Consider the following 12,316-nt stretch of genomic DNA (forward strand, 5'->3'; position numbering starts at 1 on the left):
GTCATAACACTCATAACACAGGTTATTTTTTTTCCCACCAACACAAAACCAGAAAATAAGGCCATGATTAAAAGGCATACTATGCACCATTTTTCATTTAATTAATGTGTTCCATAACGTTTTGGATGATTAAATGATTCATTTCAGGTTGAACAAAGGTATTCTCGGCCGCCCTGGTGGTCTGTGGGGGAAATACCGTACTTGCAATTGCAGGAGCCCTCGGCCCGCACCCACAGGCTCAGAAGTCTCGCGAGAGTCGGTCTTGCTTTACGGCGAGAACTTGGCTAACTACAATCTTTGTTAGTTAGACACATGCATAACAAATAATGTATGAAAATTGGAACAAAATAGTCACTTACCGCAGTAGACATGGTGATTCGTTGCGTTCGCCAGTCTGCTAAGCTCAAAACAACCGCGCCTGGCTTGACGGAGAAACCAGGAGAACAGCTGTGCATATTTACGACAGTGCACTTTTACTTTCGACCTCTGGGGGGAGCCTCGCTGGAAAATCAACACCGGTTGCATAGTATACCTTTAAAAACCCCATTTTATAAACATTCAGCAGTCTAATGGCAGTGGGGAAGAAACTGTTCTGGAATCTGCTTGAACTGCATCTGATGCTTCGAAGCCTCTTCCCAGAGGGCAGCAGGGAGAACAGTCCATGGTGGGGGGGTGAGGGATAATTTATAATGTTATGGGATCAGGACAAGAGGCGCTGGGATGAAATGTCTTTAATGGAGGGAAGAAGAGCCCCAATGATCTTCTCTAAAGCTCTCACCACTCTTCTCACCTTCTTCCAGTCTGAGGCGCTGCAGCCTCCACACCACCCAGTGAGACAGCTGGTCAGAACGCTCTCTATGGTGCTTCTGGAGAAGGTGGTGAGGATGGGTGGGGGCAGGTGGGCTCTCCTCATCCTCAGCAAGAAGTACATGCGCTTCTGTGCCTTTTTGACCAGTGAGATGGTGTTAACATTCCAGGTGAGGGTGTCTGTGATGTTCACCCCCAGGAATTTGGTGCTGTTGCCTGCCTCTCCAGCTGAGCTGTTGATGACCAGTGGAGCGTGGTTAGGCCGGTTCTTCCTGAAGTCCAAGATGATCTCCTTCGTCTTCTCCACGTTCAGGATCAGGCTGTTATCTTTGCACCAGTCCACCAGCTGCTCCTCCTCCTCTCTGTAGTTCTGGTCATTGTCATCACTGATGAGGTCCACCATTGTGGTGTCGTCTGCAAACTTCACAATGTGATTGGTGGTGAACCTGGGGACACAGTTGTGTGTCATCAGGGTGAACAGCAGGGGATCAGGATGCAGCCCTGAGGGGATATATATATATATATATATGTTATATTACCAATAAACTCAGAGCCACAAATCACTACACTCACATTGAGCATGACAAACATACAGTAATTCATACTCCATTAAAGTTTGTTTTTTTGTTTTGTTTTTTTATCGGAAAGAGGAAACGTATTTTGTCTTTGTGAGTCATCTAAGAGTTTTATAAATATGTATTAAAAATAAAGAACTGCTTCACTTAGTTAAACTGACTGCTAGCCTCAACCCCAAACTGTAGCCTGTGTCACCGCAGGTTTCAGAACTATGAGCAAACAGGGAGGTGGAATTTAGTTTATTTCAGAGGCTTTCAAGGAAATTTGATTAAATGAGGTGAAAATGTGATGTTCAGGTGTTCATCTGGAGATGAGGAGGACAGAACGGCGTCAGAGTGGATAAGATGGATGAATGATGATGATGTGTAAAGGTGGAAATAGGTGACATGGAGATGAAGGCAGCACGCTGTGTAAGATGAGTGGATCTGCTGCCGGTTGTTTCCTGAAACTATGATTGGCTGCATCTTTCACGTTGACCCATTAGTTAATGAAGGTGTCTCATCCAGAAGGTCCTGATATATTCGATCATTTCTGAGCTTATTTCTTTAAATTTATGAAGCTAGGTTAGAATAGCCCATCCTTGTTCTGGTGGATCCAGATGTTTTTAAGCCCCGCCCCTACAGGTGTTTGGCAGCTTCACACTCTGTATCAGGGCAAAGCTTTGCTCCTCCTATAGAGGGAGGTGGTTCTATCCCTCCCCCTGCAGCAAGTCCATCCATCAGTGGGTGGAGCTGCTCCCCCCCTCCCCTCCTGTGGGAGTATTTAAATGGAGCAGTGTTGGTTCTGGTCCTCAGCATCAGCATCAGCATCAGGACGGCAGGCTGGAGCCCTGGTACTCTTACACTCACTGGTTCCCCATGGCTTCGGCCCATGTGATGAAGGACGGCGGGCCAGAGCCGATACCTCGCATGCAGCCGGCCATGATGATGTTCTCCAGCAAGTACTGGTCCAGGAGGGGGATGTCTCTGGACTCAGCCATGTTCGACCAACAGAACCGCCAGCAGCAGCAGAAACACACCGGAGGACAGATGGTGAGAGTCTGGACTCTTCCTCCTCTTCATCCTCCTCTCCTCTCTGGGTCTGTCTGCCTTCAGCTGCTTCTGCTCAGTGCAGCTAAACTAGAACTTCACACTGGGTCAGAGTTCCTGACACTGGTTAAACTGGTTAAACTGGGGCCAAAAAAAGTCAGAAAAAATAAATTTAATCAGTTTGTTAAGCAAATTCAGTATTTATCAGATCAGTTGAAACTTATTTCTTTATTTATTTATTTAACTGTATTTTATTTGTACTATATTTTCCCTTGATTTCAGAGGATGGGAGAGAATGATTTACATTTAAAATAAGACGATAAATACCCCATTATCTTATTTTAAGTGGATAAAATCTAATTATTTTTATTCTGGGAGCAAAAATCCTCATTCTTTTGGCAGATCATTTTATTTATCTTCTTCAATTAAGAGTAATACACCTAATTTAAGATATTTCTACTGATTTATTCATCAGTTTTTACAGTGTCATTTATCATAGTGATCACGTTAGAGGAAAAGGAGGATGGTGATAAAATGAGAATTCGACTGGATTCATTTTATTCCTTAGTGAATAAAAAGAAGTCATAGAGCTGAGGGGATAGATTTCATTTGTTTAACAATACGAAGGAAGATCTCTATCTGAAAAAAAAAACCCTGGGTAGGATTAGGAATCGTGAGCTTTACATTGGGATTTAAACCAGCAGCCTTCCCCTGTAGGTTCCAGCAAATCATGAATTCATTTCTTAGATCCAGTTTATTTGGAATTCAGTTCCCTGTTACTGGTTTCACTTTATTTTCCATGTTTACATTCAACAATAACCAGTATGAAAATCAGGCATTAATACAGTTAGTATAAATATTGTTCTAAGTAAACCCTCTCCTCACCAGACTCCAGTCATCTCATCAAGTTATCATGTTAAGACTAGACTCACATGATGAGACGACTGGAGTCTGGTGTGTTATTGATTGGTTGGAAAGAAAACCTGCAGCCAGCCAGTTTGACATCCCTGCTGCAGGGCATCAAGCATTTCTGGATCATATACTGCAGCGGAAGGTTTGCATGTCCGTGTCTGTCAGCATCTCCATGTTTAATCAGGGAAGCAGCAGCTGCAGCTCGTCTCTTTGAAGCATCACTAACAGAAAAGAGCAGCAAGTTCCTGCTAATTCGCTGCAGGTTGGAAACTTAAGGGACCATTGTTGGTTTGTCAGTTTGAATCTGCAGAAAATGACCAGAAAAAAACAGCAGAAAAGCCACAACCAGGTTCAGGTTCAGCTTTCTGAGATGTTCTGCTGTTTCCTCCTCTTCTGTCTGGTAAATCTCAGCCCGATTGGTTCCTTCTGTTTCCATGAAGCTCAGGTTCTTTGTCCAGAACTGAGACCTTTGGGTTCTAGTAAAGGTCTTGCTTGGTGTTTTTAATACTGAAATCATTTAATCACAGACCTCTTCATGTTCTGTTAAGGCTTCAGCTGTTCTCCCCGCCTGCCCTGATCTTCATATCTGGTATTAATAATTCCATGGAACTTTATTATTGTTCTCCGATGAGGAAAATTCCATGTTAGTGACGTACAAATACGCCAGCAGAGAAATACCTGCAGAAAGATGGGGTTAGAGACGCTCAAGGATGGATTCACATGATTGACCAGCTTCTCCTGTATGACTCCTTCAAAGATCTGACCTTGCAAACAATCCCTGAAGCTTCCTGGAAGGACAGTTTAGACCACAGGTGTCAAACTGGTTCCAGAAAGGGCCATGTGGCTGCAGGGTTTCTTTCCAACCAAACAATAGCACACCAGACCACATTCATATCATCAAGTCATCATGTTCAGATTAGACTCCCTTGATGAGATGAATGAAGCCTGGTTTCAACCAACAGCATGGAGATTCCTGGAAAAAGATGCCGTCTGTGAGGAAACCTACTGCTTCTGTGCTGGAGATCCAGAGGTTTAATAGAAACACAGTTTCCTACATCTGCTCTGTACTGAACAGCTCTTCATTTCTCTGGTTTGGCTGATCTGAAAAATCTTTGCAAAGACTGAAAACAAAAGGTTTTCTTTTTGTTTTATTCTAAAATATATATATATATATATATATATATGAATAATATAAACAAAGAAAACAAAAAAAACAACTTATTCTTAGAAAATGATTGTGATCGTCGTACTTTACCACAGTCCACAAAACATCCGACATCTCCCCATTTCTGTGACCCATTTAAAATCCTTTCCATTGATTTTTAAATGTAAAATGAATCCCTGATGAAACCCACATTAGAAAAGTATCATAACTATTTATACATTTGAAAAAAAGTTTCTGACCAAACCGGAGCAGAGCTCTGAAAATGTAAATCCTCATGATTAAAAAATTAGCTGTTTTGATTGAGTTCTGGTGAACTGAGTGAATAAGCAGCAATGTTAGACTGAGCTTATCCTTCCCAACCTGTTTCCACTCGATCATCACAGAGGAACCAAGAGAAAGTCCAAAGGCTGGCTGGAGTGTGCTGGTGGAAGCTTTGCTTTCCTCCTGAACACGTTGGTTTCCAGGCAGATTAGTTTTGTCAGACATTATTCTGATGCATTTTTACTGGTTTTGTTACACAAACCTCTGATTTCTTCAAAGAAGGAATCAGATGCCTATTAGAGCATCTGGAAAATTGGATCAGCCTCTCTGGTACAAGATCAGAGACAACAAAGATCACATGTGGCGTTCCTCAAGGGTCCATCTAAGGTCCCCTCCTGCTCAAAATCGACACTCAGATCTAAGTAAACAACACTATAAGTTAATATAAGTATGCAGTACCATAACACCATGTGACTATGAACCAGCTCTGGGTGAATGCAGAAAAGAAATATACGCATGGATGAGCTAAACTGCCTGATGAAACCACCCCACTTTTAAAAAAAAAATATTTTAATCTTTAATTTAATCTTTAATTTAAATTTCAATAATCATTCAATAACTTTATTAATTTGTTTTTGTGTAAATTGTTTAATTACCTTTATGCTCCTGAATCTTTTACTTTTGTTTCGAATATTTGTTATAATTCAATTAAATTCAGTTTATTTCTATAGCGCCAATTCAAAACATGTCATCCAGTTCATACTGATTCAAAGTTTTCTATCTAAGGAAAACCAGTTGATTGTGTCGACTAATTGAATTAAATGCAATCCCTCACACTAAGCATGCTTGTAGCGACAGTGGAGAGGAAAAACTCCCTTTTAACAGGAAGAAACCTCCAGCAGAACCAACTGTGTCAGAGGATGAAGAGAGCACATCCAGCCAGTCACAGTCAGAGAAACAGGACTACACTGAAAAACAGACCGCTATAAACTTTACAAACTTTTTCTAACATGGATGGAGGTTTCCTCTCTGAAAGGAGCAGCTGGTTTCACTGATAAAACTCAGTAAAAGAGACAAATAATCACCAAACTGATCTGGTTTCTATCTCTAACGATAAAATCTAAATCTCTCCTTAGTCTGTTTGTTTTACTGATGATCTTTACTGCTGTCTGACATTTTTAATTTCAGTTTGTAGTTTGTAATTCTTTATTTCAATAAAGTTGAAAAGCAATCCACTGGACTTTGTTTCCAAGTTTGAAGAAGTTTGGCTTCCATCCAGGAAGCTTTTTCAATTGAAAATGTCAGAAATAGCGTTGAGTTCAAGGCTTTATAGAGTGGACTAAATACAAAGCCTTGTTTTGGCTTAGAAAACATGCAAATTGAACCAGACAAATGCAACAAAGTGGACTGTTTTTTCATTTTTTTGGAATTACTATGACCTGGATGACTGAGAATCTTCACCAGGATAATCCTTCATTTCTGCAGCAGGGATTAAAGTAATCAGATTATTCTGACCTGTTCTGATGCCCAACGACAAAAGAGGGCAACGTATTTCCGCCTGCAGGAAGCTGAAAGTAATCAACTACATTTATTCGATTACTTTCTACTGCTTGTTCTTTAAACTGTCAAATGTTCTCATAAGATTTAACCTCCCAAACAGAAACTGGACTCGGATCTAACATGATGTGGTTTTAATTGTTTTCTTCATCCTCATCATCCTCAGTCCAGGAGGACATCCTTTTGTCCAATCAACGAGACGCCAGAGGGCGAGAGCGCAGAGGATTCTGGGAAAACAGCGGTGGTGTTTTCACTGAAGAATGAGGTTGGCTGTCTGGTCAAAGCTCTCCGACTCTTCCAGGTCAGAACCAGAACTGCAATCTGATCCAAAAGCTTAAGAGGTCCAGAACCCTATTCACACCTAATACCAAGTGCAGGATTCTAATATAGAACCAGAACCAGATATGTTGCACTTGGATCTGCCTAAATGAATCCCTTTCATCTCAAACCTCTACCTACAGGAGAGGCGGGTCAACCTGAACCACATTGAGTCCCGGATGTCAAAGCGGGTTCCTAATGAGGTGGAGATCTTTGCTGACTGCAAATGTAGCAAGAAAGATTTCAACGAGCTGCTGCAGCACCTCAAAGACCACGTCAACATCATCTCCTTTAACACGCCTGCCCACGTGTGGTCAGCTGAGGCAGGTAAGAACACGGATATGACACACCTGCAGCATGTTCATAGGTTTGAGTGCAGGGGGTAAAGATAAGTTCAAAACAAGTCAAATGGATTTTAAAAGAAGAAAATGAAAAACAATCCACTGGACTTTGTTTCCAAGTTTGGGGGTCGTTTGGCTCTTTTATGCAATACCCCACACCCAGGCTCGGACTGGTAATCTGTGATACCGGGCATTAGCCCACTCATTTGGGTATCTGAACCGCTTCTAAATTCAGTGTGCGAGGGCCACATTACATTTAAAATAAGAAAATACAATTGCATTGTCTTATTTCAAGTGTATGTTATCTTATTATCTTATTTTAAGAGTAAAAATACTCATTCCATTGGCAAACTATCTCATTTACCTACTCAAATTAGGGGCTAAATACACTTTATTTAAGGGATTTTTACTTATTTCTGGATCGTTTTTCCAGTGCAGCCCTCCTTAAATCATACTGGCCCCAACACTTACTCTCTGGCCGAAGCACCTACCTATGACAGTAAATAACTTGGGGAGCACAAGAAGTGATATAATGTTAAGTACCTAAATGATACATGCAGTTCCTCTATGGGGTCCATAAGTGGGCCAGTGTAGATGGAAAAATACCAGGGCTAAATTCGTTCCGAGTCCGAGCCTGCCTCTACCCGTCTAAGTGTCTGAAAGGGAAAATGTGTGTCCTCAGTTTCTACCAATAGCTGATGCCATTATAACCTTGATTTGTCAGGTGAGGCCTGCAGCGGTTCAGGTGTGAAGTCAGCTCATTTTCTCACCTCCTGAAAAATTATTGATGCTCTTGGATTGATTTTAGAAACACAGTTACTTCTGGGGAACTTTACTGGTTTTTATCTGGGGTAGTGGCTCTCACTTCCTAAACCTTAGAAAAGGATCTCTGACTTTTCCTGACTTAGATATGAAAACTCCCTAAACAGTTACGTTTGAAGATCTATTCATTCAGGTCCGGCAGTAATCAGGTAAAAGAAAATAAAAAAATTTTTTCATCTTGCTTTGTAGGAACTTGTTTTTTTTGTTTTGTTTTGTTTTTTTCTCCAGTAGATGTTAAACCCATTTAGGACAGTAAATCTGGAACCACATGTCTACAAGCAGAAACGCTGACAGAAGGTTTCCTATGTCTGCTTCTGTTTTGTTTCTCCAGATGAAGAGGATGTTCCCTGGTTTCCCATGAAAATCTCGGAGTTGGACCAGTGCTCCCACAGAGTGCTGATGTACGGGTCGGAGCTGGATGCAGACCATCCTGTGAGTTTATGATGGCAGCTGTGTGATGCTCCTGTATCTAAAGCATGGTCTCATCCAGACTCAGAATGTTCTCATCTCTGTTCCTCTCTTTCCCTTCTGTCAGGGGTTTAAGGACAATGTTTATCGCCAGCGCAGGAAGTACTTTGTAGAAGTGGCCATGAACTACAAATTGTGAGTCATCTGCTTTCCTCAGTTCTGATTGAATTCCTGATTTCTTTCTCATGTGTCCTTCTACTGATCCAAGCTTTCTTTAACTGTCTTTAACCCATATATATCAGCACCTTGAACACACCTTTAGACGTAGAGCTCTCCATGACATGTATTTTTTCTGATGTGTCTCCTTGGCAGCGGGCAGCCCATCCCACGGATCGAGTACACCCCGGAGGAGGTGAAGACGTGGGGCGTGGTGTTCAGAGAGCTGACCAAGCTGTACCCGACCCACGCCTGCAAGGAGTACCTGAAGAACCTGCCGCTGCTCACCAAACACTGCGGCTACAGGGAGGACAACATCCCACAGCTGGAAGACGTCTCCCACTTTCTTAGAGGTTGTTCACCAGACAGCATTTTTCTGTCCCTAATTCTGCTGCAGTCACCATCCTGAATAGATCTAAAGTTAGGACCCCTTTAAATTCTAGGAAACTTCTAGTAGATGTGGATTGTCCCGGTGGGGGGGTAGGTTGGACAGGACCCAAATGCAGAAACTGAAGCTAAAGTGGTTTCTTGAAGATTAAATAACAAAAAGGGGTAACGGAAGCAAAAATCCCAAAAACTAGTGATGTTATGAGATGAGTCATGGCTTCGAGGTGTGTGTCGAGTAATGGAGGGTGCGTTTCATTTGGAGGAGGGACGTCCGAAGCCTCGCTACCCCGCCATACCACTTGACCACTTCGGGAAGTGGTTCAGCTCGCCCGGAACTTCAACAGGCATTTAAACAGCCTCAGCTGTTTAGAATAGATTGGTTGGGAAAACAACCAATTTAGTTGGTTAAAACTAGTTTGGTGAGATCGTAATGATCAATTTAATGATCAAAATCTGAGCGAGCCACTGGTTACAGATATTATGGGTTTTAATTAGTATTGCTTTCTGAAGAGCGGTCTTCTTGATAGTGGCATTAGCTGAATGATATGGATTTCCACTCCTGAGGTTGTTGGTTCAAGACCGACCTTTGAAAGTTGCGATATAACACAAGTATTTTGGCTAATGTGACTAATTTGTATTGTTTGCCCTAGTACAAATACAGATTTGGTAAAAACACTATTAAATTAGATTGGTTGTTTTAACCAAAAGATTGGTTGAACACAGAATTTCCAACCCAATTAAACCCAGAAACTGTAGAAAAATGATTATGTTTGAATAAAATGACTAACGCCTTTCATTTTACTCATTTTGATTTGCACAAGCACTTTCACTGTCTGCTTGAGCTTATCTCACTAAAATGGCAGATAAACTGTTCCTTAAATGGTTTTTCTCTTCTAAGGCATTTTACAGAAAAAAAAACTTACAAAAGCTTTTATTATACACACCAATCATGAATTTCAAAGGAACTTAAATTGGAAAAAAAAAACAAATAAAAAAAATCTAAGATTATATTACTAAATGTAGTTCTGCACTCCACCAGTAGGTGGTGACATGTTCACATGAAGCTTCATCAACACTGATGGAATCATTTAAGCAATTTGGCCAAACCGTTCAATGCCTCATGAGGCTTCATCTCACCATCACTACAAAAAACATAAATCCACAAAATCCAAACAAATTGAGAACTAGGAAAACTCACAAAAAAGGGGCAAAGAAATTATGACAAACTAGCCACAGCAGGAGGTGTACCAGGCTAATCAGCAGATTGGGAGCAGGTGTGAACAGAGGAGACTAGAAGGGAGCGAGGGAAAAGGAAACTGACACAGAAAGGGTGACAGAGGGAAAACAAGAAAAACCTAAGAACTCAAATACATCCAAAAAACACCCCAAAACAGGAATTAAACCATTAAAACTAGAAAACAAAGAAAAACATGGATCAAAGTGAAACCGAAAACTCAAAAGGAAAACTTTAACAGAACCAAAACCATTACACAGGATAATTCTGAGTAATGGACGGAAAGCAGACAGAACGTTCTTGGCGGTGGTACTTTCTATAGGAACAATAAAGACACAGAGAGAACATAATTAAGGGAGAGTAGTAGGAGGAAATAGCAGAGAACAGCATTACTTCAGTGATAACTCCTGATAATCTCAGATACCCGTTAATAGGAAGGTTTTAAACTGTCTTTAAAAGTGGGGCTAATTATCATGTTGCTGTCCTGTCGTATAACGAAGGACCTTTACATCACTTCCTGTGTCTTTCAGAGCGTTCTGGCTTTACGGTGCGACCTGTGGCAGGTTACCTTTCTCCCAGAGACTTTCTCGCTGGTTTGGCCTACAGAGTGTTTAACTGCACACAGTACATCCGTCACAGCACTGACCCACTCTACACACCAGAACCGTAAGTCCTTATAGCCTGAAGTCTGACTCACTTTCATTTCACATCCCTTATAGCTTCTGACACTCTGTTCACTTTGTTTATAAAAACACTGATCTGTTATCATGTGCTCAAATGTGATAAAAGTGTCTGTTTACAAGCCTTTATCACCATCTGTTGGTGTTTATAAACCATAGCTGAAACTCTGGTAGTGATTCAGTTTATAAACAGTTTGGAGTCTTTATATATATCCCTATCTGTTGTTTGAAAGCCAGAATAAAACTTGGCTCTGTTTATAAACACTAATAAGAGATCAGCAGCTGAGTTCTGACAATCTGCCACAGCTCTGTTAAAGATTTTGTTTATAAATACTGTATTGGATGTCAACAGTTTATAAATCCTGTGAACAAAAAAGTTCTATGTCATGCTTCTAATTACTGCTCTACATAAAATGGTGATGACCATTTGAGGACATCTTCCTTAGAACAGACTGATTAACACGACATCTATAGAGCAGTTTGCTCATTAAAGAACCGCTCTGAAACCCCCTCTCCCCCATCCTCTCTTTTTATTTGATTAAAGGACGTCCCTAGTTACATGAATGTTGCTGCTCTAAAGGAAAAGGGAAAAACAGCAGCAACACTATCTTTATGGTAGATTTACCTAATAATAAGAACTTTAAAGGGAATGTTTAAAGGGAATTGTCTAGAGTGAGCAGACAGCTGCTCTCTGTCACTCCCACTTTAACTCCCTGCATACCATCCCAGCATGGAGACCGGTACAAGAATTCTTCAAGTCCCCGTCTCAACTTCTGCAAAACATGTCAACACAGAAATAAGTACCAGGCCATTGCAATTTTAAGGGAAACAAATAGATATTCAGTATAGAAGTATAAAAGGTATTGTAAAATAATTAAATATGAGATATTATATACATCTGTTCCAACAGTCTCCAAAGCTGAACAACCCCTGTCAGAATGTCTAACCTGAGGTCCAAACCTATGATCTTTTCTTTGTGTTCCTAGAGATACGTGTCACGAGCTGCTGGGTCATGTTCCTCTTCTGGCTGACCCGAAGTTTGCCCAGTTCTCCCAGGAGATCGGCCTGGCCTCACTGGGAGCAACCGATGAGGATGTCCAGAAACTTGCTACGGTGAGGTGGGGGTGAGTGAGGGTGGGTCGGTCGGTACACCCTAACGCACCAACCACATGAAGTTGTCTAAAGTCTGAGGTGAGGGAGTTTAATCGTGAATCGTCATTTATCAGAACAAACACTGATCGTATCAGAACCATCTGGTGCTGTCAGCTATTAAATGAAGAGATCGGTGGTCTGGCTTCAGTTTATTCTTTTCTTCCTGACTATTGAAACCAAAATGTGGGGCGATGGTGGCGTCGGGTGCAAGAGTTTGCCCTGCAATCGGAGGGTTGTCGGTTCAAGCTCCGGCTTTCAATGTCGTTGTGTCCTTGGGCAAGATACTTCCCCTGATTTGCCTACTGATGGTGGTCAGAGGGCCCGGTGGCACCAGAGTACGGCAGCCTCTCTTCTGTCAGTGAGCCCCAGGGCAGCTGTGGCTACAATGTAGTTTGCCACTATAAGTGTGTCTCCATCTCCATCTGGTGGCGCTGCTCGAAAACACTGACTTC

At 41.6% G+C, this 12,316-nt stretch overlaps 1 protein-coding gene across 1 annotated transcript in view; it reads left to right on the forward strand.

Annotated features, from left to right (window-relative positions):
- Window positions 1–2,195: 2,195 nt before the first annotated feature.
- Window positions 2,196–12,316, forward strand: part of tph2 (tryptophan hydroxylase 2) — a 16,145-nt gene continuing 6,024 nt past the window's right edge. Inside the window, exons 1-8 of the mRNA XM_015398073.1 lie at window positions 2,196–2,414; window positions 6,473–6,607; window positions 6,768–6,951; window positions 8,119–8,219; window positions 8,323–8,390; window positions 8,568–8,764; window positions 10,563–10,698; window positions 11,699–11,825. Of these exons, the coding sequence (XP_015253559.1) occupies window positions 2,241–2,414; window positions 6,473–6,607; window positions 6,768–6,951; window positions 8,119–8,219; window positions 8,323–8,390; window positions 8,568–8,764; window positions 10,563–10,698; window positions 11,699–11,825 (1,122 nt within the window). The 5' untranslated portion in view covers window positions 2,196–2,240. The remainder of the gene's footprint in view (window positions 2,415–6,472; window positions 6,608–6,767; window positions 6,952–8,118; window positions 8,220–8,322; window positions 8,391–8,567; window positions 8,765–10,562; window positions 10,699–11,698; window positions 11,826–12,316) is intronic.

The sequence above is a fragment of the Cyprinodon variegatus genome, unplaced genomic scaffold, assembly GCF_000732505.1.
Source record: "Cyprinodon variegatus isolate N-32 unplaced genomic scaffold, C_variegatus-1.0 Scaffold910, whole genome shotgun sequence".
Taxonomy (NCBI): domain Eukaryota; kingdom Metazoa; phylum Chordata; class Actinopteri; order Cyprinodontiformes; family Cyprinodontidae; genus Cyprinodon; species Cyprinodon variegatus.